Raw genomic sequence first — 25925 nt, 5'->3', positions numbered from 1 at the left:
CAGAATAAAATCCAAACAAATCAACCGGAAAAAATTCTGTTCTTTACCCTAGCGTTCCTGCAAAGGAGGAAAAAAATGCATGGAAAAAATATATTGCCACTAATGCTGACTTTGTCCCTAGAAGCAGAACATGGCTATGCATCAGTGTTACCCTTCGATAGTGACTATTCCAGAAAGAAAACAAAGGCAGGCACCATGGCCAGAAAATCCCAGAATAACAGGTAATAGACGCACCGCTTTTTCAGAATGAATCGGCAGCTTTTCCAATGTGTCTAGCTTATGTGCAGTGCATACATTTATTAAAAATAATAACTAATCCTGTGTCTTAGTTTCCCCCATCCCGGTAGTCGCCATTTTTTCCCTGGATGGGCTTGGCTCTGTTTTGATCTCTCATATAAACACTGCCACGCGTACACCATCTCCTTAGTACTCACTGCACTTCTAAACCATCCGCCCTCATCGCTCCTTCTGCTCCGCACTCACCGACAGCGGCTTTTACTGGAGATCTTAACACCATAATCGCCACCCAGACTTTTCTTTGCATGACCCTAATTTCGCTCCCCCGCATTTATTTATGCGGCTTTTACTGGAGATCTTAACACCATAATCGCCACCCAGACTTCTCTTTGCATGGCACTAATTTCCCCCCTGGCATTTATTTATAAACCACAGGCAGCAAACCGTCCGCCTCCCCCATCGCAGCCAGAGCAGATGCAGCCTCCAGTTGCAGCCGGGCTCTTGGAGGGGGAGCATGTGCGGGGTGGTGGGGGGAGACCCACCCGCGCACTTGAACTTCTCCTGTAGGTATTAAAGGAGAAGGTGCTGGAGTGAACTTAACCTCTCCAGGGCTTCTGCTGCACCGCCGGGTCGCCAGCCCGCCTGCCCACCGCATGCAGATCCGTCAAAGTGCATGACTCGGTCGTTATTTATCACGATTATCGTCCGCCTCTTTGGCGTGGTAGTGGTGGTTTTGTTGTTTTCCCCGCAGCCGCTACCTGTGCTGCGATGGCATGAGCGGAGGGCTGCTGTGCGCAGGCTCTCTGCAGCTTTGTTTGCTGCTCGGGCAGCGGCTGTGTACGTGCAGGAGGCTGTCTTACAGGGACAGTGCCGGCCCCTGCCTGGGAGCTCCTCCAGTCCTGTGCTGTGCCTGCTCTGCTTTGCTCTTCCAGGGCTGCTCCGGAGAGGACCGAGGACTGTGCCCAGCTGGGCCTGCTTCGCTCCGGAACGGGGATGCTCTCCCCAGCGCAGGCTCCAGTCTGCACGGTCGTGCTGGATGGTGGCTCCTGTAGAATAGCCTAAAATGAACTCGGCTTGCATGTGACTTGTTTTCCAAATGAGCAGTGAGTCTTGGCGGACCGCTCCGCTCTCGCTCCTCCAGCGGGCATCCCGCAAGGCAGTGGGCAGCTGGGTCTGCTGGCGCTGGGGAGGTATGGGGCAGAGGGCCAGCGGCTGCTCGTGGGGCACTGGAGGTGCAAACTGAAATCAAAAGCTGACGAGCTCCCTCCTTGAGAAAAACACAAGCTAGTGAGCTCCCTGGTCGTGCCTACCGCAGCCGAGCAATGCGTTTTGAAGATAACTGAGGGGGAGCAAATTGTTCCCCTATGCCCCTACTCTAAGCAAGGCAACCATTTCAGAGGTTATTAATTGCAGTACTCCTACATTTTTTGTTTTCAGTTGAATTCTTTGTCTCATCTTAGAGCATAGAGAAGACGTCAGTTCATTTTAAAAAAGAAAGTCATCAGGAGTGGGAGGCGTGTCTTGTTTCGTGAGACACTTTGCTCCTGAAGATTTTTAATTATTTTCTTACAAAGTATGCTTGCTGCCTTCAAAAAAAATTCACAGTTAACCAAAACAGGTCTCATAGGATTTCCAGCTGTAAACTGCTCATTGAATTGTACGGATTTCTTCTTTTCTGTCTCTTGCATTCAAGAAATCTGTGTTACTTACAGAGCTATTATTCCATCGTTTCCGTTCTTAGGTCTCTTGTCATCCGCCACAGAACAGTTATTTGTCTGTACTGTAAGCTGCTTTTAGGAGTTTTTAGGAGAGGATTTGTAATCTATCAAATACAGCAGAATTAAAAGATTCCTGGTTACAGATTTGCTAGCGTTATTAAAGCTGAGGCATACACGTCTGCTTGCAGTTACCTTCCTGCTTTTTTTCTTCCTGTAGATTTATATTTACCTGTTCAGTCTTTCGCTCTGATTCTCACTCTGTAGCAGTGGCAACCTTCAAAAATGCTATCCTGCAGTACATGATGTGTACATTTACTTACACTTTCTTCTAGCTGCAGTGATTAGATTAGGGATGAGTCGTTTGTGTTACAGGACAGGATAATGTTTGTCGAGAAACAGTTTCAAGGGTGGCCACCACCAGGACGGTGGTTTGCCTGGTTCAGCATGGACACTGGCCTTGCTTGCCTGTGTGGGAAACAGGCGCGTTGCTTCAGTGCAGCACCCTGCTATTTCAGGGACGGAGGTGCAGCAGCAGGGCCGTGTGGGCACCTCTGCGTTGTACCTACAGACTCTGTACCCACATCTAGCAATCGCTGCTCAAGTCTGCCTGTGAGCTTAGATTTGAGGGGGAGAAATATCCTTACATTTGAACATCCAATCTAAAATGCCTGAAGTACACTAGCATCACTGGTTTATTGTTATTTGGAGCTTATAGGCTATAGGGTCTGAGTCCCAGACTAGAGTTTGAATTTTTGATAATACAGTTAAATCTTTGTAAGCAACTCAAAGATTAACAGAGGGAGACGACTGGCCAAAGTTCAGAGGATCTGGAGTGGTCGTGGGTGATGTGAACCACCGGGCAAAGTGTTTGTCCATATTGTTCCACTTGAAGCATTTTCCAGATGCACTGGGTTTGGAGCATCAGATGCAGGCAGGCATGATTGCGTACATGTCTGAAATTTATGCCTTATTGTTGCATTGTTTTTCTTATATAGAAAAATACATACTTCAGATTGGGGGAGTAGGAAAGGAGCAGATAACTGCACATTTCAAAACTGCAGGGGCTTTGTTGTTGTTTTCATTATCTATTTTTGTATCCTGCTCCTTGCAGCATCTGATCAGATTAAAAAGCGATATATATATGTATGTATATTTTTTTTTTTTCCATGCTTTATGACCTATACATATATAAAAGCATGAAAAACGTCTTCCTCCTCATTCTGGGAAAATCAGAAAAGAGAGGAGGAGGAGAAAAACTGTCAGATGTGAGGAAGCCTGGTGTGCTGTACCCTTCTTCTTTGTTCTGTATTTTCTCCCCCATGTTGCCTGCCTGCGGGGGCGAAGAGTGTACCCCGTGTAGTTCAGGTGTGCTGACCGGCCGCTGCGGGCTGGAGGACCGGGCAGGCGTGGATTACAGCTGCCCTGTTCAGCGAGAGAACTGATAGACGCCTCCTTCCTCTGCTGAGGTGGTGGTGATGTTCATGTACGAAATTGTATCTTGAGACCTCCATCCTCTCGTCGAAGGCTAGCGAGGCCCAGACCTGCAGGAGGAGAAGGAGGAGGAAGGCTGCCCACCCTTTGGACAGGATGGTTAGGTCTGGGCTAAAAGCTTGCCGGCCTCTCGACTGCGATTAAGTGAGAAGTAATTTTGACAGGTTTGGATTCATGCAGGGAAAAATACCAGCAGAATTGCATTTAATTAACCAAAATCTATAAGCCTTCTGTCCACCACAGGAATTTAACATTTTTGCTTTGTCCACTGATAGCTTTGGATCAAAATTGGAAGTGGTCATTAGCAGTTTGTTGCTGAACAATATTCTCGGGGTTATTGGTAGCAATCAGACACAATTTTTAGCCATTTCTTTTTCACTTCTACATTAAAATTACTTGATTTTATGTGTTTTCTTCTCACTCAGTTTCCTATGATGTGCCCTTTCCCATGTCACACAAACCAAACTGCTTTGTTTTCTCCCTTTTTCCGGTTTGCTGTTTGTACCGTGTCCTCAGCTGAGATTCAGACATGTTCCCCTCCAGTAGTTTTGACCAAAATCCCCTGGCAAATGAAACCGGATTCTTGTTTTGCAAAGAGGACAGGAGATTAGAGAAGGGCACAAGACTGTCTTTTAGGGGGGGAAGTAAACCTGGGTCACATCTTCTTGTTACACTAATACTTATCAGGCACTTGACCACAGTACAATAAATGTCTCCACTGAGCAGTGGCTGTAGTTCCTAAAGCAGTGCCATGCAGTCTAATAATTCTTGTTAATGTGTAGTTGGAATTAAAGAAAAGGCATGAAACAAACAGATGGATTTAGTGCAGTTGTGCCTTGGATATCTTAATAACAAATATTCAAAAGTCCCCCCCCAAGCTTGCCGTTTAATCCAAGGAAATGGATAGGTAACACATGTGTAATGTGCCGAGGAGGAATATGACGCAAATCTGAAATTTGGTGACATTTGCTCACGAGGCAAGGCACTTTTTGACAGAAAACCACACTAGCCTGCAGATAGCTGGGCTTTCTTCTGCCCTGGCTGTAATGACACTCACCGGGTGTGGGGTGGCTTGAGCTGTGCGTGGGTGTGAGGTGCGTGTCTGCCCGTGCATGGGGGAGCTCGGGCAGCTGCTTTGCCATGAAAGGGTCAGAAGTAAGGTAACATGAAAACTAAAATCTTAGTGTTAGATATGAGTCTACTGAGGTCACAGTTAACTTTACTTGCAGAGAAAGGAATTGGATGTTGGTGGTGCAGTGTGTTTGGCCTGTTAATTTAGGAGCTGGTTTATTGAAGGAGGGGGAGCAAAATAAATGCCAGTTTATAAATGTATCTTCTGTATCTATCAATTAATATTTTTGCTCATGTGTTACATAAATAGACTTGTACTTTGTGCTGTGTTCTGGCGAAGGGTTATAGCTAGAAAAAGATGAAAGCTGCATTTGGTGTTTCAAATAAAAACAGAGCTTAATGTCCGAATTCCTCTGTTAATGTTGGCTCATGGTGAGGGTCAACCTGTGGCCCGCAGAGTGAGCCCCTTGCTCTCTGCAGATGTTATTCTGTGCCCACACAAAGCAGCTTAGGGATCAGAGCCTGATTTTTATTTTATTTCTCCTTAATTTTTTTTTTTTTTTTGTGGGAGGCCGAGTATAAAACACTGCAAACCAGACTGTGCAGACATGGCTCCTCTAGTTTTTTGCCTGGCTTTCTGAATTCAATAGATCCTCTGGGTTTGCTTTCCTAAAGCTGGCGGCAGAGGGACAGCGATTGATATCACCACACTTGTTTTTAAAACTGATGCATTTTGGTCCCAATATAATAGATCTCACCAACTGGTCTGTCACCCCTGAGGAACTGCAGTAGGTCTGCGATGCCTGGGAGTTGCAGTGCTCGTGCAATTGAGGAAAACAAATTGCCACCATATGAGAAGCGTGTTCGGACCTCGCCACCACAGACGTGGCAGCACAAACTTGAATGAGGTACTGGAGCCAGAGCTCTGCATCGAGGCTGTGCCAGTATGCCCGGTTCCCAGATCCCAGCTGAATCTGCAGGGCCGGTTAAATTTTGCTATGAGGAGAATGCAAAAGCCATTTCTAGTGGATTAATTCCACACAGGCTCTTTCTTTGACAGGCTGTAAGTGATGTGTCCAGTTTAAAACAAATGGAAAAAACCCAATGACCCAGGAGCCGTGAATACTGGGCAAGATGTGTACTTATGTGCAGGTTTATTATTGCACCACTCCTCATCTTGGGTGATTCGTGTGGTGGGCTGTAATATTTTCAGGTGCGTCCCAGGGCAGGTTATGTGTGCAGACAGAAAATTCCCTGGAAGCGAATCGGGATCTCGCCAGCCGTAAGCTCTGTAGCAGTCGCATCCAGACAAGACTGCGGGTGTATGAACTGCGTGCTATTGCGCACCGGCACGCTTGGGAGTGCCAATCAGATGCAGACACTTAGCATGTACCACCTTGTAAAACTTCTTGCTCTGTTTGTTTTTACTCTTTTGGCCTGGACAAAAGGTGAAGTGCAGGCAACGTAGTTTGCACATGGCCCTCCAAGTGCCGTGTGCGAGCTTAGGTGGAATTGTGTCCTCTGCACATGGGTTGTACAACACCCTGCCAGCCCCGCCTGCACCAGAAAGCCCTGGCGCAGGCAAGGCTTTTGCCACTGTTTTAAGCATTTCGTTAAATAGCCCGCTCTGCTCCCTATAGCGGTTCAAAATGCATCAGCAACCGGTAGCATATATCAGTGACTCGTGGCCTGGACCTGGCTCCCGTGAGCATTGGGGAAGAAATTTCAGCAGTGTTTCTGATAAGTCCCTGCTTTTGTCAGGAGCTGTGCTGGTTTCCTTCCAACAAGATGCAGTGTCTGGTCGGGCAAATGGATGGAAGAGTAGGGGAAGATGATTTAGTAACCAAACAGGCAGCGCGTCACACGTATGGTGAAATCTCAGCTTGGTACGCGTGTGGGCAGTTCCTGCTGGCTTACCGGTAAACTGGTAGAAAGTTATTCTTTTGGGGGGGGGGACTTGTCTTTTCTGGGTTAGTCTTATCATCTCAATTAGCACCCGTCCTAATTGTGCTGAATGTTGCATCAACCACATGCTCAAATACAAGTACCTAGAAGTCTTGTTTAGGGCAGGGAGGGTGGTGGAAGGAGACAGCGTTAAGGACTTGCTGTTGGAAGTGGCACAGCATCTTGCAAACCAACAACTGCATTTACTTGGCTCCTTCCCCTTCTTTCAAATCTTCTTTTGACAATTTATTCACAAAGAAATTTTAACTGGTACTTCATGGCTTGTGAACTGCTTGGCATTTGCTAAAGGGATATTAGGGCTGTCTCAGGTCAACAGTAGTCTAAGCAGCAGCATTGCTGATCTCCTCCTTCTGAATCTGTGATTTTGCTGATGATTTTTTTTATTGTTGTCTTTTTCCCTTTATTTTTATCTGGACCTTTTTATTAACACTTTTCCTTCATCACTGCTACCCCCAACTCCCCCAAGTTCTGCCTGGAGATAGAGATCCTAATATACTGAACTTAAGCTAAACACCAAAAGTCTTCCTTCTCTTATAGCCACATTTGAAGGGCTCCACCGGAACAATTTGTCTGAAAACCACAGTTGTACATCTGTCTCTGCTATATAAATATATATATCCATATATCTTCTTAGTCCTGGCCCACACCTTATCTTTTATTGAAGTTTTTAAACTCCATTTTAAAATGGAGGTAGTGCTTGGGCTGCTGGTTTGTGTGTAGATCCATTCTTACGTGTTTTTTCCTTGCTTCAGGTTGCATGAAAAGCAGAAGGAGATGGATATTTTTGCAATATACAGTGCTGTAGACAGTGAAGGAGAAAATAAACAATATTTAGAGAGAGGTTCATCTCTGCTGAAAATAAACCCAACAAAGAAAAAAAAAAACATCATGCTTATAATAGGGTATTTAGCCTGTTCTGTGGCTGGAGCAACTGCCAGGTAAATGCCAAAACTCTCGGTTTTGGTTCGCGAATAGGGCCTGATAGTTGTGGCATTAGTCAGCCTCCCTGCACCTCCTGAAATGTGTGTCTGGTGCCGATGTTTGCACACATCCATTAGGCTTCTGCATCCCAAAGAGCTCTGCAAAGAGGCGCACGTTTGCCGCTGCTCTGTTTGGTAGCTGGCATAACCAGGGCAGGCAGCTGTGCCCTTCCAAAGCTGGTCTGGCAGGACGTATCCCAGGGGAAAACCAGGGTCACCCTTCATGAGCCAGAGGTGCCTTGTAGGTGTGCTGCATGCAGAAGGACTTCCAGCTACTCATTGCATCCTCTCTTAACCGAGCAAAATACTCTGTGCAGGCTGCATTTCTTGGCCAGTAGTTTTTCTGCTGGTGCAGCGGTCACCATGCATGTCACCGGAGCTGGGTGTGAGCTCCACTAGAGCAGGCAGGTTGGAATTGGCTAGTTACAGTGACCATGTTCGTCTTGGGTATAATTGCCAAAAATGTCAGGGAGGTCATGCCATAGGGCTGAATCTAGGCCAGCCTGTATTTCCTCGCTCTTCCAGAACTCCCTGCGAACAGGGCCTTTGACAGGCCCATTGGGGGTGTGGGGCGAGAATGGTTCCTCCTGAATTTACATTTTCTGTGTGTTTTCATAAACGTTGGCAGCTTTGGCATAGTGTTTGTCACTTTTCATGGAGAAAAGGTTTGAGCTATCTCTCTGTGTGTAGGAGTAGAAAATAAAAACAATATTCCCTTATTACGGTCAAATGGCAAAGGCAGTAAATCACTGCAAACCCAGCCCACCTTAACGTAGCACAGAATATGTGTAAAACACTTTTAGTGTTGCTGCACTGGTCAGGAGCACTTACATGGCACAGTGGAAACACATACATTGCCTGATTGTGGCTCACTTGATGAAACAAGTTAAAAAAAAAAAATCATAGGCTTTTCAGAAACAGATACGAGGTAATGGTTGACATAGCTCATGTCTTGGTAACAATACTGGGATGCTTTCCAGTGAAAGTGGATTAACATCAGTGCTGAACCTTGTATGCATTTGAGTTTTCTTCTACCTGCAGAGGGGCAGTTCACTTAATTCCTTGCAGGATCAGGAGCTGCGCTGGGCTGAAATAAATTGTTTGTGGATTTGTTCATTGGTTATTTCTTTGCATGAGCTTTGCTTTCTTTTTTCCCCTCTCTGAGGCTGGAGAGATGCTTTCATCGTCAGTAACACCTAGGTATGCCGCAGCATCCAGCTGCATGCGCGTGTGCGGGGAGAGGCAGAACGGCTTGTCACTGGGCAGGCTGTGCATTTGTGCAGGAAGAATTTCTCACCCTGGAATGTCTCTGCTCACTCGATGGACTGTGCACTTACACCTCCACAAAGCCATCTCGGTCAGCACATCGTGCCCAGATGCAGGCAGGGGTTACAGCACGTTGCAGGAGAGCTGCTTTGACATAATCTGCCAGCCATAAAAGCTGCCACTGCCTTTCTATCTTTTGATCCTTACGTACTGGCAATGTTTTCAGTTGGACAAAACTAAAGGTCTGGGAAGTTGCTGGTTTCGAAGTAGCAACAATAACTTCATTTTAGGAGTGTTTTTAATCTGAGCTGTGTAAATAAAAAAAATTAATATTTCCAGCTGAATAAATTAAAAAAAAAATCCTCCAAGAAGTTAGGGCTGCCTTCTAAAGGCAAAAAACCTGAGGCATCGATTGGGGGGGGGGGAATCTCAAATCACAGTAGATTGGAAGAGAATAGCATACTGATGTGGTCAGTACAGGGACTGTGATTTTTTTTTTTTTTTTTTTCTGTTTGTGGACTTGGAAGAATTAAGAGGATGCCTTTTTTTTTTGCCATTAAGATGTCAACAGCAACAGCAGTGATTAGCTGCTGATTTTTCTTTCTGCTTTTCCGTGGGCTTGAAAGCTGGCTTTTGAGGTGCTTTTTACTCTTACCTGTTGCCATTTAGATGTTCTAACACTTTCTGCCGCCTCATAATTTTTCTTCACAGATAAAAATCTTGTAGGCTGTTTTTATTACTAACCTGCTCATTTTTTTATGTCCAATTCTGTCTCTGAATCTATTGAATGCTAATAAATGCAAATTTATTATAATTCCTCCCCAAACCCACGGTTTACTCATGGAAATTAAGTTGATACCTTGAAGTATCTAAGGGATGTAAAAGTGAACCAATTTACAGCAAAGCTGTTCCATAATCCATATAAATACATGTTTTAGAGAGCTCTTTTGCAACTTATGCAGGTGTTGGCTTTTAAATATTCTAAATCTTGGTATCTATCCTTTTCTCTAATATTTCTTTTCTTTTTTTAATAGGTCATCACACAACGAACTAGAAAAACATAGGTAAGTCTTGAGAAAAAAGGAGATTAAAAGATGTATGGCTAACATTAGAATTACCATGCTTATTGAAGGATATGTTGTTGAAATTGTTTTGATTCTGCACTGAATAGTTTATTAAGTTGGGCTTTTTTTATCAACTAAAATCTAATAGGTATAATATTATTTGGCTTTTTTCCTGTTGTTTGGTATGCTATTTTTGAAACACCCCTGATAATTAGCTTTGGACTGATTAATGCTGCAACTGGTTAACCATACTGTTACTATAAAGAATCTGATTGCAGCAAGTGTTTGCTAGAAGTGTTAAATGCTATATGTACAATCAAAGTATTTTGTGATTAAGGTGGATGATTTTCAGGGAACAGTATGTCACACAGGGTTATTCTATGTTTTTTTTTTTAAAGTATGCCTAAAGTGCAGTTAATTTTCATCTTGCATGTAAGTACCTACAGATACGTTTTTCCCCTCCGTCTGCTTCCTTGCTGGTACGTGTCCTGTCCAAAGAGCTGTGTGTGGGCTAGGAATCAGCAAGTCCTGAGCTGCAGCCCTGGTTCTGAGTATCCAGCGCTGTGAAAAGCTGTACTTACGTACCAAGGACATTCATTAGACCCTGAAGACCCGATTTTTAAAGAACTCATGTTTGCACAGTTTTGGAGGCAGTGTTTACCGTCTATTGTATCTTGTCAGAGTTTGTTTGCAGATGGGCTTTTTAGCTGTAGGAAGTCTGCTGGGGTACGCTGCTGTGAAGGTGCACACCGAGAGCTGCCAAGTGCAAAAGATGCCCGTCTTCGCACTGGCTTTCGGTTCCCCGAAAGCAGCGCCGTGGCACCCTCACTGCAGGACCGCTGCCTTTCACTTATCATTCAGGCAGCAGGATAAACTGTCTTTCGGGTAGTTTTTTGTACTTTTTTGTGTAGCTTGTGGTCTTTCGGGTTTCATGCATCTAAACAAAGCAAGGAGGGTGTGTGTGAATATGACTTAAACCTATTTGCACGCTTCTAAATACGTGAAACGTGGTTGATGGCACAAGATTGAACTCACGGGGGCTTTTTTTGTGTGTTGTTCTGTGGCCGCAGTTATGTAGCAGCTAGACCATCACTTCCCTTGCATGCCTACATGCTTTCCTGTAGTTTAATTGTAATATGAGTAAAGTATAGCCCTGCCTAATAGCCACGTGGTCATCCTAGAGATGAGAGGAACTGGGGAAGGCTTAAGCTCACAAATGCAGGTCTGGGCTGCAGAATGCAGTGCGTTGGCTAAGGCAGTGAAATCAGCTGGCAGAAGTTCTGCTGACAGAGTCTTCAGGAAAATAACTTCATGCAAAAAACTCTGTCCTTTGGTCACACTTCTTTGGGAAGGAAAAAAAAAATCTTTGGCCCCAACTGTGCTTCTTTCTCACTCTCATTTTTTTCCATCCTCTTTCCAGATATTCTGTTCCATTTCTTCCTTTTCTCCTGCTCCATCATTACTGACTTGTCATAATCTAAACTACATATTACTGTTTTTTTTTTTCTTTTTTATAACCTGAGCGTGGAGTTGCCTCTTCTTCCCACTGCTCTGCCTTAACATGTTTAAGGAGCCCAGTAAATGAGGCACAGCAGTATTTGCAGCAGATGCAGGGGCAGAAGAAGGATCGATTAATTGTTCAATATCTGTTCTCACTTTCAGTTCTGTGTTGTATCTTTGTAGTAGCTGGACCATATAGTATTTGCCTTGCTAGCTTTTCTTTCTCTGCCATCTCAAGATCAAAATAGGTGAACTGCAAGGTATGTCTTGTGATTATACAACTAATATTTGTAACCGCTGCTGCTTGCTGTACCTCCTACACTTACACTATACTTGAAGCCAGATTTTATTATTCCTGGCGAGAACCTGCAAATTAGTGCAAGATCCTTGTATGTGCAAACAGGTGTTTACAAAAGCAGATCAGGTATGCACAATTGTAGTTACCTAACGTGTTGGTGCGAAGGACTCTTGTAATTTTAATTTTTTTTTAACAACCCCCTCCTCTAGCACTGTGGGTGTATCAGCTGAGAATACCGATCATAATGTTTTTCACTCTGTTTTATTAAAATTGCATTAAAATCCATCGAGCATCTTGTAAAGTTTAGTGGAAGATCCACAGACAGAGAGAGTCCCTGTAGCAGCTGGTCCTTGCAGCAGAGCCCATTCTCTTCCCCCGGCACAGCCCTGCCCTGCTGGCTGTGAAGCCCTGGATGTTGATTTTGGAGGTGTATCCTTTCTAGGACCAGCGCCTTTGACTCACCATTGCCATGATGCTTCTGGCTGAGACACACTTGGTTATCTCACAGGAGCCTGTCAAGGAGGAAGAGAGAAGATGGCTGCTCATATCCTCCTTGCCCAGTCTGTCACGTGGTGTCTGTGAGCTGGACTGAGCACTGGAGGGCAGGGAAATAGCTTCCTCATTTACAGGGCCTTTGTGTCCTGGATGAGGGTGGCCAGAGCTGCCACTAACCGGAAAGCCACAGTAGCTGTGTACTGGTACACGGTGCTGTTCAGGTTCTGCATTGGTGTTGCACATAAGAGGTTTTATCTCTGGTTTTGATGTCAGTGGGAGTGACGGTGGTTGATCTCTGTGTGTGCAGACTCGGCCATTTGGCCCCACTACTTTAATTTGCATTTTCTACTGCTGGGTCTTTTTTCTGTATGCTCTTGAGGGGATGCTCAGAGGAAGACAAATGGAAGCAGAGACATAATTCCAACAAAAACTGTCGTTATAGAATTCAGACTACAATTATGGAAAAGTGTTTGTCAGCATTTCATACATAAAATTCCTTTTTCTCTGCTTTAAGTCTCCCTAGAATACCCTGCTCAGAACTTCAGTGTGTGTTCCTTATCGTGAAACTCTGTAAGGACTCATCCCTCTAATGGCAGTCCTGTTTTGGTCCTGTGTGATTAAGGTTTGCATCTCAGAGCCATGAAACAGGAAACCCCCTAAATAAAAAGTAGGAAGGCAGGAAATCTTCTATCCTAAGAACAGATGAGGTTCTAGAATATATCTTAATAATTACAGACAGGTCAATCAGAATGGCACTCAGATGTAACTAGTTCCTAATGACAAATATGTACATGTATATTCATGTATATATTTTTTGTTCTTGTTTCCAGCCAGAGCATTATATCAGTAGGCTTTCACAGAGCAATGTAAATAGCAAGTACATTAGTAATCATGACTTTTTGCAAGGCAGTTTTTAAATTGACCTAACCTGACAGCTGTACAGAGGAATTCAACTTTCGTAGTGTTAAAAAACCAAGAATCCATGAGAGACTCAAGCTTCTTAAAAAGACACAGCATAATCTCATTTATTTGCATCAATTTGTACTAGTTTGACATTATAATGTAAAAACCAAGTATATCCCCCTGAAGATTGTATGGAGATCTTCACACTGCTCTGTGTGAGTCAGCTGCCCTCTGCCATTCATGTGTGGACTTGTCCCCCCAGCTTGCGCCGGGCTGCGGTTTGAAGCGACACCTCCCTGCCGTGCTCCATCCTTTCTTGTTGGAAGCAGATGGAGCCCTGACAAGGGATACTGGGACCAACCTGTCAGGGCTCCTTCGGTGACAAAGTCACTTCATTCCTGCCTGGCTGTGAGGAGCTCTGCTGCAGGAGGAGTTCAAGATCTTGTCATTTCTATGGCAAAGTCTTTGAAAATAGCTTGTGAAACTGAATGATTTTAAAGAACAGCTTTTAAGAATTAGCAAAAAGTGTGCCTTGACATCGGCAAGCCACATGCTGCTGTCCCCAAGCTGGCACCGTGCGAGCTGAACGAGTGCCTTGGCTGGGTGACCATGGTACGGCTTGATCTAGATGGACGGTTATCTCCTGCCTCTGTCAAACCGTTTGTATTATTCTCTGTGGGGTTTGGGGGTTTTTTTTCAGTCAAGAAGGAGGGAAGGGGCAGGGGTGAAAGTTGTCCCGCCTGCATTCCACAAAATAGCAAACTCCTGGCAAGCAGTGGGAGTATAATTAGAAGAGGGAGTGATTAATGCCTTTGGGCACGATGGACCAGCAATCTTGAGCACGGCAGTGCTCAGCAGTGCAGCATCTGAGTTGCAAGTGCTCTCCTGCTTGGAGGAATCGGCAGATCCCGTCCCAAGTCCCTAGGCGTAGGTTTGACAAAAGCTGGCGAGCTGAGCCGGGTGGAGGTAAAAACCAGGCATTGCTGTTGGGAGGGGTGTGCTCTAAGGGCATTTCCCTGCTTTCCTATGGAAGTTGCTCTGAGAAGGAGACATTCACAAATGTTTAGCTTAATCATTGGGTGGTGGGTGGGTCAGGGAGAAGTTCTCCCTTGTTCAGTTTGTATTGCAGTGAGCTGAGACTGCTGTGGAGATGGCCTGGGTCAGCTCAGTGGGACAGCCCTGAATTTTTAGAAGTGCAAGACCAGGATGGGGAATACATGAGACACAGTGACTTGCAAAACCGTTTAGTACAAGAAAACAAACCTTTCCTTCTTCCCAAATGAGCCTAATGTATGCATTGTTTATGGTGCTGATCAGGTGGAAACTGAAAGTGTTCCTGTGCGGGCAGAAGGCAGTGCAGTCCTGAGTTTTGGGTAGTGCTTTGTGTATTCTTTAAACCTAAAATCTTGCCAGAAAAAAGGTTGTTATAGTGCATCATCATGTGTATGAAGTAGATATCTCTATATAAATGCAGGTTTTGATGAAAAATACATATATTTTTGATGGGAGCATTATGACGTACAATATTAGCTGATAAAGTAAATAGAGTAGGTGCCTCTGAAGTTAAGTTCTAATAGTCAGTTTTCTTATGAAAGAAGTGCAGATGAACTTGCCAGGAGCACAGTTACATTCATGGGTACATTAATTTCACCCACCAGGGTTACTTGGAGTTTAAATTTTGTATAAACTGAAAGAGTACATAGATGGATGTCTTGAAATTCTGTCTGTGGTTCTTCATGTTACTAAATCGCAGGGTTAATGAAAAGCATGTAACTGCCCATTGCTGATAAACTTGGAAGTTCTGAAACAGAACTGAAAGATCGTTGAAATAACAGCATACCAAAACAATGCTTAATGTTTATTCTTATTATGGGCTGCCTTTTCAAAATCGCAAATTACTGTTGCTGTTAGTACTGTTACGCAGCATAAAGATATAACTGCATTGATCTGTCATGTTGAATGGCTACAGTGCAGCCACTAGCAGAGGAAATCCCCTAACTGTCTGCTGGAGGTAAAATACTTCCAGGGAAGGATCACCCAGTGTGTGTCTCGCTGCTGTGCTTCCACCATGAATTTAACCCAGCCCAGTTGCATGCTGCTGCTCTGGGTTCTGCTTCCTGCCGGCACAGGAGGGAGGGCAGAAGCTTGCTTCTTCAGCCAGTTCATTTTCCTGACCCAGCTCACTGTCACAGGCACACCCAAATGCCAGCACAGGGAGAGGGTGGGATTGCTTCTTTGAGTGACAGTATTAATTTACAGTAGAGAATAGTACAGTTCACTTCTTTGTCCGTTTAATATTTCTCCTAAGCATCCAGTTTTGGCCGCTATTGCCTGGAGAGTGCTGCACTCGATGGGTCTTACTGACCTGGTACAGATCTTGTTGTTATAATGGGTCTATAAAAACTGCTGCCATTTCTAGGTCATGTCCAGATTATACATAAACCATCTAGATACTGTGGCTGCTACATTAGTGGTGGGAACCACCTCGTCTTACTAGCAGAACTTAACCTCTGTATTATATCTGTTTCTTCTGGTTTTCTCGTCAAGTTAGGAACTTTTTACACCATCTGGTTGGTGTGATGTGGTTTATTGCAATTCAAATGAATTGCAATAAACATACCTTTGCATTGCTTAAGCAAGGTAAGGTCTTAAGAGTCTGACTTGCCTTTGTGAGAAGACAGCTACCATGGTTTAGGCATCAGCCCCTCACCCAGTTTGACTGCCTCTCTGAGGATGCCATCTGCAGTGGTCAGGGGAATGGGGTTGCCACAGCCAGTGCAAGGCTGAATCTCAGCTCAAACCCCCTTTTACCTGTCATTTAACCTCAGGTTTCCAACAGAGGAGCAAAGTATATAGTGGTGTTTGTATCCTAAATTGCTGTAGTAAGTTTTTTTGTGAAGCTTGTTTAGCAAAGTCTATAAAGAACTGGACCCACAGAACTGAAAATTTAATCCTATGCTTTTGTTGAAATGTCCTATGTTTCTGAGTCTGATGAATCCATGGAATTAAAGAAATTAGAAGGTTTAAAGCTTTGCGCTGAAATGCTCTTCTTTCCTCGCCTTTTCCCCACTTCTAGGCAGTCAGCAAATGTCCGGACCTGGGGCTTGTCCTGTACTCCATGCTGCAATAGCTTCTCTAAATGTCCATGCACTGAACTGCTGTCTTTTCAGTGCACACAGCAGCTCACCTGACTATGCACTCTCAACAAAAGTGTCTTCCCACTTAGACTGCTGGTTTGGAAAGGAGGGATCTATAAGGCAGAGGAAGCTTCGAAGTTGATTTGCTCAGGAAGTTACATTCAAGGTGTCAGAGAGGTACACATCCTCGTGCTTTGGATAAAGCTTTTATTCGGCAGTGAAAATGGACTAAAACACAGTCTTGACTAAATTATGATGTCTCTGCTGAAGGCGGCTTTGAACTGCGGGGCCTAAGTGCAGTCTTGGGTCTGGGCTCCAGTAAGCCGTGTGCTTCCCGGCCAGCCAAACAGCCAGCAGAAAGCAGATGGGCGAGAAACCAAGTGCATGCGTTTTTTCCACTTGAATTTGTTCATCCCTCTCTTCAAACATAGGTCCATTGTGTGTCGGCCTCTAATGGACTATGTGAAAGGTGGTTTATGTTCTCAGCATCTGCTAATTGACCTGGCCAATTCTTACCCGCTGTGGTAGAAAGAGTGGGCTGGTCTTGTACAAAATGGAGATAGATGGGCCAGACTACCAGGTACTTTCAGGACTGTACAGACAACAGCTAGGTGCTGATTCCCTGCAAACAGGGGAAGAGATGCCTGGTGGTGACTACTCTCTTCACTGGAGGAGAAAAAGATTTGTTGAATTAGGTATTAAAAAAAATGTTTTTCTTTTAAGCTTGCCCACATCTGGGCAAGTGAGCTGGAACTTGATTTTTTTTTTTTTAAAAGGTATTTAGGCAGCTAATGGGCTTTAAGAAGCTGGCCTCTGAAACGAGTCTTATGTAACACGATGGGAATCCTTGGCTGAATCCCAACCAGCCAGGTCTGTGGAAACCCACAGACGAAAACTGGGTCTACAGAACTGGTACCTGCCATCGTTTGAAGAGGTGGCAACTGCAGCTGAAAGTCAGCAGTGTGGCTCCAGCTGTTTAAGGCAAGGTTGGCTCTGCACTCAGGATTCACACCAAATCTGCAGGAGGCTGGATTATTGTCCCCCAAGTACGTCATGAACACAAAATTTGGATGACCCAGTGTCCTCGGTTGGAGTAGACACTAAGGGAGCAACCTAGGCTGGAGGAGGTGGCTATATTCTGTGGGTTGCTTGTCCTGTCCCCTCGTCTCCCTGCCTCCATGCTGTATTAGAATCATAGAATCATAGAATCATAGAATCATTAAGGTTGGAAAAGATCTCTAAGATCATCAAGTCCAACCGTTAACCCAACACCACCATGCCCACTAAACCATGTCCCTAAGCGCCTCATCTACACGTCTTTTAAATACTTCCAGGGATGGTGACTCTACCACTTCCCTGGGCAGCCTGTTCCAAGGCCTGACCACTCTTTCAGTGAAGAAGTTTTTCCTAATGTCCAGTCTAAACCTCCCTTGGCGCAACTTGAGGCCATTTCCTCTCGTCCTATCACTTGTTACTTGGGAGAAGAGACCAACCCCCACCTCGCTACAACCTCCTTTCAGGGAGTTGTAGAGCGCGATGAGGTCTCCCCTCAGCCTCCTCTTCTCCAGGCTAAACAGCCCCAGTTCCCTCAGCCGCTCCTCATAAGACTTGTGCTCTAGACCCTTCACCAGCTTCGTTGCCCTTCTCTGGACACGCTCCAGCACCTCAATGTCCTTCTTGTAGTGAGGGGCCCAAAACTGAACACAGTATTCGAGGTGCGGCAACCTCTAGCTCTATAGCTCTGTTCGAGGTATTGCACCTCTAGCTCTATTTTCAGTGCTCCTTTCCGTGGGCTGCTTACCCTGTTTGAGTATTGGATATACTGTGGGCTGGTCCCAAATTCAAAATGTCTTTCTGGATGGAACAATGTGTACTTTCCTGTTACAGCTCATGCTGCTTTCCTCTCATGGTCTCTGTCGGCAGACACTTGTGCTTAGATTTACTACACAGAATTCCTTCACAGGTCAAGTAATTTTTAATCTGTTTTTTTTCCCCTTGGTACACACGGTAGTTTAGCATGTGGCACGCTGTGGGCCCAATTCTGTGCCCACTTTCAGGGGATTTCAGTAGGAGCTGTGCATGCCTGCCTGCAAGCTGAATGCCACAACACATCCGGGCAGCTACAGAGGATGCAGTTAAGGTTCCAGAAACTGTACTGAGCATGAACATTTAGCCAGCAGATCATAAATGTGAAAAAGCATGATGCTGTTCCTTCACAGCAGTTTTAATTTGGGCCTTTTTTGAAAAAAAACAACAAAACAAAACCCCAGAAAAACACCAAATAAAAACTCCGTGCATGTGATCCAGTAAAAACTGACTTTTCTTGTTCTAAAGAACCGTGCAATTCACAAGAGTGGGTAAGATATTCCTCCCCCATTTTTGGAAGGAGAAGGTTGTTTTGGGACCTTATAGAACGCTGTGTTTTGAGATAGAAACCGAAACGCGTATACTGAGCTATGTATGCATCCTGCTAGAATAGAGCAGAGTGACAGGATTTGTCAAAGGATGTCAAGTGGCTAATATTATTTAGTTTATGTTACGCAATTTTTTTTTTATACAAATTAGCGTAACTAATTGTGTAGTGCCTGGAGATTGGTGTAGCTGATATGGAAGAGGTGTGCGCTTGGATGTATGTACATGAGGTCATCTGTTGCAATGCTTCTAACTTGAAAACTAATAACTGTAGTTAGAGGCTACATGCCCTACATTAAGAAAGCCTGTATTAGGTTCTACCTTATAGCAAGAAAGCGGAAGATTCGGGGAACAGTCAAAGACTACATCTGAATGTGGTAAAACGTCTCTAAAAAGTTGGAGAACTGCTTGCAAGTCCTCTCCTCCCAACTGCCACCTTGGGATTAATGCCTAACAAATTTATCTGTTTTTCTTGCATTGATGTTTCAATTTAGATAACTAAATGAAGATACAAGGTGCTAAATAAGGGGCCTGCCTGGCATGTAATTGCTGCCAGAACTCAGCAGCTCCTATTGAAGTTGGGAGTACCGTCAGTGTTTGCAAATACTGGCTGTACAGACACTGTGTGTCTTACATACCACATTAGCTGGTATTTACAAAACATAAAGGTAGCAAACCCTGTAATTCCCCCAAGAAAGCTAACTTAATCCCAATTGGTAGGTGCTGTTGTGTTGACTGCTGAAATGAACAGCATGGGTGGAGCAAATAATTTCTGCTAGGGAAATTTGGGAGCTTGTTGTGTGTGTTTGGCTAGAAGCAGTTATTGGGTCTATGTGCTAACAGGTATTTGAAATAGTCAGGTGTCTTGGTTCCCACTGCCTGACTTTACATACTCACATGGCAAGTGGGTCCAAACTTCTGGCTCTTCCTTCCATTGTCAGATAACCTTAGGACACTGCACTTAAGAAATTTGGGCTGAGTTTTGTGGGGAAGAAAGAAGAAGAAGGAGGAGGAAAGGGGGGAGAGTTTGAAAAGCTGTTCCATACCTTATCATCCCAAATTGGATCATTTCCAAATTCTGCTCAACTGCACTCTGCTTGGCACAGAGACAACCAGCTTTGTACTGTTCAATCGAAAGGGAAATAGGATGGAAATTAAATTATAAACAAGGCACTACCTGTGCTGTGGCAAGCTAAATCTAAACTTTGAGGCAGGACTGTCAGATATCTGCAACTCTCCACTGTCCCGTGATGCCAGACTTTGTCACTGTTTGGGGGGGAAATATTACATAGGTGTTGCTCAGCTTTTAATTCATATGAAAGTAAAAGTACCCGTTGTAGCCTTGGAAGAGACCATCTTTAATTACAGTCAGTGCATTTAATCCTTCCCCTAAATTTGTTTATATATACACCTCACATTGTCTTTTCTATCCACCTCTAATTACAAGGTTTCAATGATGGAGTTGGAGACGTACAGCGAGACATTTGGGGATGTGTATTCTTAATTACTTCAGGGTGATTTCTTTTCTTCTTTTCCTTTGGTGTTCTCACTTGGGGTCTGAACCAGCCTTTGGCTGGCTGGAACAGGCACCTTGCTGTTGTCCCCGGGCACCCCAACTGTCTTGTTGGAGGACATCTCAAATATCTACAGCAGTAAAAGACAGCAACACCTATCACCTCCTTTCCCCCAAAAGCCAATTAACTTCATTCGTGCATGCTCCAGCTGCCACCATTAGCTACTCCCTCTAAGATGGCCACAAAGCTTTGGTAGGTACAGGTGCTGAGGAAGTATTAGCAACAGCAAAAGCAGAAGTAAGCCATAGCACTGAACATCCCTTTCTGATACTTAATTTCCCAGTCAGAGCTTACAACTTCCTACCTTTGAGACCGAGAAAGTGATTTGTTTAGGTGCTGAACTGGAGATACAGTTGCCTTAACTCTGACTAGGCTTTAAAACTGCAGCGTGAATTGCTGTTGTTTCTTTTGGTGCCTCGTGCATGTGGGAACGTGGAGTCCCTACAGCTTTTGTCAGGCTAGTTGAATTGGACACTTGGTATTTATTTGGCAATTGGATATAGATGTACAATAGACAATAAAACCACAGTCACAGGTATCCACTATTGCAGATATTAATGCCTCACACTCTTCATTTAAGCAGGAAAAGGCTGCTTAATTCCGGCTGTCTGCCATCCCAAGGCCTCATGCTTAGTATGTGACAGCAATGCATGTTTTTAATTTAGCTAAAATAATTCAGCTTGACTTGCCTCTCGTTTAATTTGGCATCATACAGAGGTGTAAAAAAAAACCCAAAACCTTGAAGACATTTCTCCACTCATTTGACATATGTATAAAATAACTATAAAGTAACTAGGTCTATAGGGAGGTTTAAAATGAGGCAGGAAAAGCTCACTAGGCCTCGTACCGTGCTCTCTTCACTTAGTGCTGTGCTACAGCTCAACTTCTCTGGGCTTCTCTAAGCATCGTAGTGACACCCCCCCCCCCCCTTTTTTTTTTTTTAAGATCCTTCCTGTTGGCAACTGTCCTGAGACACGATGTTCTTGCTTAGCATTTTGATGTGGGGAAACAGCCTGATAATTAAAGCCGGTTTCAAGCCATGAGCTGATTTGTAAGCAGTGACTTGCTCTGGAGTGTTGTCAGTCGACAAACGTGTAGCTTGTGTGCGCAGAGCCACGCTGCACCTTGTCCCTTAAGCGCCACGTGAGAGGGACATATACACTCCCTAGAGCCATTTGTAGGGGAGACTGACTGCATCCTCTTCAACCACCTTTTGGTGAACGGTTGATTTGTGGAAAATTACAGTTATCATCCTGTTCTCCTCTGCGTGTAAGCCCAGTGCAAACCTGGGCAGCTTTTCCTTGTTTAAATAAATGCAATTCTCTTTGACCTATGCTCAGCAGTCCTCAATAAATTACTTCCAAGACTACCGTGAAAGGTGGCAACTGAAAACACACCTATTGCAGAACTGCAGACCGATGTCATGGGTTTGGATTTGCTGTGCAAATTTGCTTTGTGGTGTTCCACCGCTAGTGAGGACCAAAGTGTTACCGCACTCGTATAAATGGTGGCGAGTCCTAATCCACCCTTGGGGTTTCAATGGGGAGCATGTGTAAGTACGTGTGTACCTCCATGTAACTTCAAGTGGGAATTAAAACTGCGTGATACCAGAATGGCATGATCTTGCAATGGCACTTTCCTTATCTAATTGGGTCTGTCACTATTCTGAGGTAACAGACAAAATTAAAATCTTAAGTCTCCCTGCAGTGTAATCTAAGAAACTTGAGTGCCAGTAAGACAGATGGGTTTGAGAGGTCTAATTTAGGAGGACTACTAAGTTGCAATGTATGCATTTTAATGTGCAAAACAAATGGGTGGAAGGCTGGATGAATGAAGTATTAAATAAGTTTAGTAAAAGCATGGCTGATTATTTTTTTGTGGACTCTGTTTTCAAGTGTGTACTAAGGTATTTCCATCACTTGTGTATTTCCCCACAACGCACTGTTGTTCATCTGCCTGTATTAGGGAAGTACTCTGTGATACTGAGCTCGTGGTACTAGGTGATACTTCTCTTGCCACTGCTTAAAAGCATTTGAGAGGTAAACGTTAAAAGATAATCAGTAAGTAACAGGGCTAAAAATAGAAGACACCTGAAACAGAAATTCCTTTTCTATAGGTGTAATAATTGTTCATATCTGTCTGACATTGACTTTGAAGGTTTAAAATACAGAAAACTCTTCTTTATAGATGAGCACAGCCTGAAGGCTGCAATGCTAAAATATAGGTTGGAATCTGGTTTTTTTTCAGAGGAAAAGAAATTCATACAAGGGCAAAAACTTACTGCAGGGGATTTCAGCTGTTTCCATAATGTTTGATTTCTGTTGCCTCACATTCTTGCATGGTCAGAGTTTTTATTGCCTCTGGTCAAAGGATGGAGAATCCTACACATGTAAATTTGAGATGGTCACCATCCAGGAAAGAGAAATGGTATCCAGCTGCCATTAAGTTTGCTTGTGATGCTTTTGGGAATCTCTGTATAGCTTGTAAATTCCTACTGACATTTCCCATGAAGCACATCTCAAATTTTTGCATGTTACTGTTATTTACCTCCAAGACCCGAGACAATGCAGGGCTGTTAAACCTTGCATGGCTGCTCTTCCAATAAGAGCAGCTTAAGACAGTGGGATGGCTGAAGCGTGGGGAAGGCTGGGAGGACAAGCCTGGCTGCAGGGAGGAGCCTGGAAAAAAACAAGGAGAGGAGATGAGGGTGGTTAGGTGTCAGTCCTGCAGCTGTTAATACTGCGGAACCTGAGGCTACGGTTCCCCAGCAGTTAAAACCGATACCAGTCAGAGCTGCTGGCGTCCCACCTGCCCCAGAGTCCTTGCTGACATGGTCCTGCCTGTGCGTTGCCTTGCACAAGTGCTCTTCTGAGTGCCTGCCACAAGCCCATGAAGGAAAAGGACTTGTTGGAAACCGACCGCTGTATTTTGGTTTTGTCGTCTTGCTGGGTTGGTCTGCAGGCAGTTTAGGCATGTGGATGAGCATGCGGTGGGGTGGCACCAGCGGGGGGGATGCCTGTGTCACACCTCGCAGACATCTCTGACAGCTTGTGCTCACTCTCTGCAGCAAGAGGAGAACTTGAGTGGGAGAAGGTTGAGGAACAATAGGGCAACAGGCGCTAGCTGTGCCACAGGGCTTTTATTTCTTCTGCTGGCCAAAGTCAAACGTGGCTCTGGGACCCTCATCAGTCTGTGTGTCTGCTTCTGCTGTCAGATACTCTCCTGAAGGGACGGAATGTGGGTGGTCTGGCCAGCCACCAGCTGCTGAGGCTCTGGTCAGGTGTCTCACGCTGGCGTTGTCCAGGTTACTTTACAGGGTCATTCCAGCCCAAAGCAAGCCTCAGAAGTTGCTGTCATTTGCCCGTCTTACCTACTGCCCCTGTCTTACAGCAGTACATGGGGCCACCACAGGTCACCCTCCGGTGGGAACCCGAGCACAAGGAGCATCAAAGTTGGCTTGTAGGCATTTTGAGAGATGAAGGAGTATTGATGTAGCCCAGTGCTTGTAATTTAGGACAGGCAGCTGTCATTGCACTCAGCAGGGAGCTACTAGAGGGATGGGGAAAGGAGGGAGAGGGGAAGAGGGCAACATGGGCAGGAAGGTCTGCCAGGCATCCCCTCTCTTGGGAGTCAGCAGCTTCCCTCTCGCAGACCAGCCAGTATTCACCTGTCCCCGGCTTGCATCTCAGGTAGCTTTCTGCACGCTGCTGCCAAGAGGCTTAGCTGGCCAAAAATGCATACATTTGTGGCACTGCAGATACTTCCCTTAACTTATGTTTGCTGAAAGATGTAGGAATAAGTTCTGGTTTCATGCATATGTTCTAAAACGTGAACAAGCCACAACTTTTGGAAGGTAAAAAGGCAAAGTTAAAGTGTGGAGTCTTGGCTCAGCAAGTGGGCTGAAGTGGCACTAAGTGAAAGTAAATAAAATGCACTGTGAATGCTGCAGTGTGCATTTATATATAGTGAAATAGAGAACTTAAATATTTTTCAGAGTGATAAAATGCACAGAACATTGAAATGGTAAGCTGTGTAACAGGCAGCAGAGGTTTTCTTCTGTCTTCCTTAGCATTAGGAGCAGCACCAGGCATTTCTGAGCAGTATTCACATGAAAACTTGCAGATGACTAAGTTCATAGTAGCACTGACTCTTTGAAAGCTAGTGATGGTAAGACACTTGCAGCCATTGCCTTCGTAGGCAGTTGATGTCTTGTGTTTGGATACTTCAGAGGTACGCCAAGATCACCAACTACCTGGCTGCTAAAGCTATCTGGCTGGTTTCAATCTAGCAAAACAGATGCACAAAAATATTCAGCACAGTGAAAATGCACATAGAGGATGAAACTCCTAGTTAATACTAAAGTAAATAAAGCAGGCGGTTGCACTGATTGTAGGGCTGTTGCTTTTAATTCACTAACAATCACTGCAGTTAGGCACTTGCAGCTTTTTTTGCCTGTTAGTTGCCACAGTGCCTTCCCGGGCTTTGCTGCTGAATTTAGTTGCAGAGGCCTCTATGAGGTGTTAGAAAGGGGCAAAAAATGTCATGTGGAACAAACCTTGGATGAATCTTCACTTGCAGCACAAACTTCAGGATTTTGTTCTTAATGTGGAAAAAAAATGGCATCTATTGCAGAACGCTGGTGTTTGGCTTATCTTTTCTTGGATAATAAAAAGGCAAGAGGTTTGCTGTAAGGGTGCTACTGAATTTTCAGGTTTTGACTCTGAGGCAGTCAGCTGTGAGCAAGCATTTCACACATCTCGTAGCAATCAGCACACTGGGTGCCTTGCTATGGTACAGTGCTTTAATACTAAGAGGTTTTCTTTCCTTTTCACTAAAGCAAATTTGTTCTGTAGTTGAAATAGATTGTGCAGCTCGTGTATGAGCTAGAGCCTCTTTTGGAAAAAAAAATGTAATTGAGGTACCCTTTGTAGAGTAGAAAGTATTGAAAATGTTTCTGACTGAAATAAATATGGAAGAGACAGGATTTTACACTTCAGTGGAGGGTTGTTATCTTCCATTGTGTTCAATATTTTGCTGAAGATACGCTACATTCTCTCTGGACCATTAATAAATGTGTTCCTTTAGAACCATTTTTATATGATTTCTTAAGATGGAAGTTTATATATAATCTCTTTAAATGCCTTTGTAAACAAATGTGTTTTAATTAGTACAGGATCATCTTTGCTAGTTTATAAAAAGTATTGTAGAGCTGTAAATATATCATTCCTGACACTTTGAGAAAAGTGTTAGCTTAAGGAGGAGTGAGGCAAGTATGCTTCAGTACCAATTTCTACTAAACCGAGTGGGGTATATAATTACATGTTTACCTACGTTATATGTATGGCCATGATATCCAGGAATATACAAAATAATATGAACACATTTAATTTTCAGTACCATTAAAGCCATTTGCAGCAAGATTCTGTCATCACTCAAGAGTGTGACTGTGCACAAAATAAAAAGAGCTGAAGCCCGTAAGAGATCTTGACTTGCTGTGTCAAACCCTACTAAGAAAGGCTTGATGTTGGAGTCAGAAGGCAGGCAGAGTTCCTCTCTGTGGTTTTACCTTGGTGGCAGGTGAATCCTGAAGTCACAATGGGGAAGTTTTTACTGCTGGTCTGCATTTCTTAAAAACTTTGAAATAATGATAAGTTTATGAATAATGATGCTGTCTGTGTTCATCCTGACTAGTGCATGTCAGAAAGGATCCTGAGCTTCTGTATTTGCTGATTCTCGCTATCTAAAACTTGAATGCTCTCTGTATGAAGGTATTTGCATTTCATAAATAAAACTGTGAAGAGTCTTCCTGTAAAA

At 44.2% G+C, this 25925-nt stretch overlaps 1 protein-coding gene across 1 annotated transcript in view; it reads left to right on the top strand.

The window, feature by feature from the left end:
- Positions 1-75: 75 nt before the first annotated feature.
- LOC104077826 (max dimerization protein 4-like) overlaps positions 76-25925 on the top strand; it is a 38237-nt gene continuing 12387 nt past the window's right edge. The window contains exons 1-2 of the mRNA XM_009579208.1: positions 76-221; positions 9763-9792. Of these exons, the coding sequence (XP_009577503.1) occupies positions 76-221; positions 9763-9792 (176 nt within the window). The remainder of the gene's footprint in view (positions 222-9762; positions 9793-25925) is intronic.

Source organism: Fulmarus glacialis, unplaced genomic scaffold (genome assembly GCF_000690835.1).
Source record: "Fulmarus glacialis isolate BGI_N327 unplaced genomic scaffold, ASM69083v1 scaffold8546, whole genome shotgun sequence".
NCBI classification, from domain to species: Eukaryota; Metazoa; Chordata; class Aves; order Procellariiformes; family Procellariidae; genus Fulmarus; species Fulmarus glacialis.
This window is presented reverse-complemented; position numbering and strand designations above follow the sequence as displayed.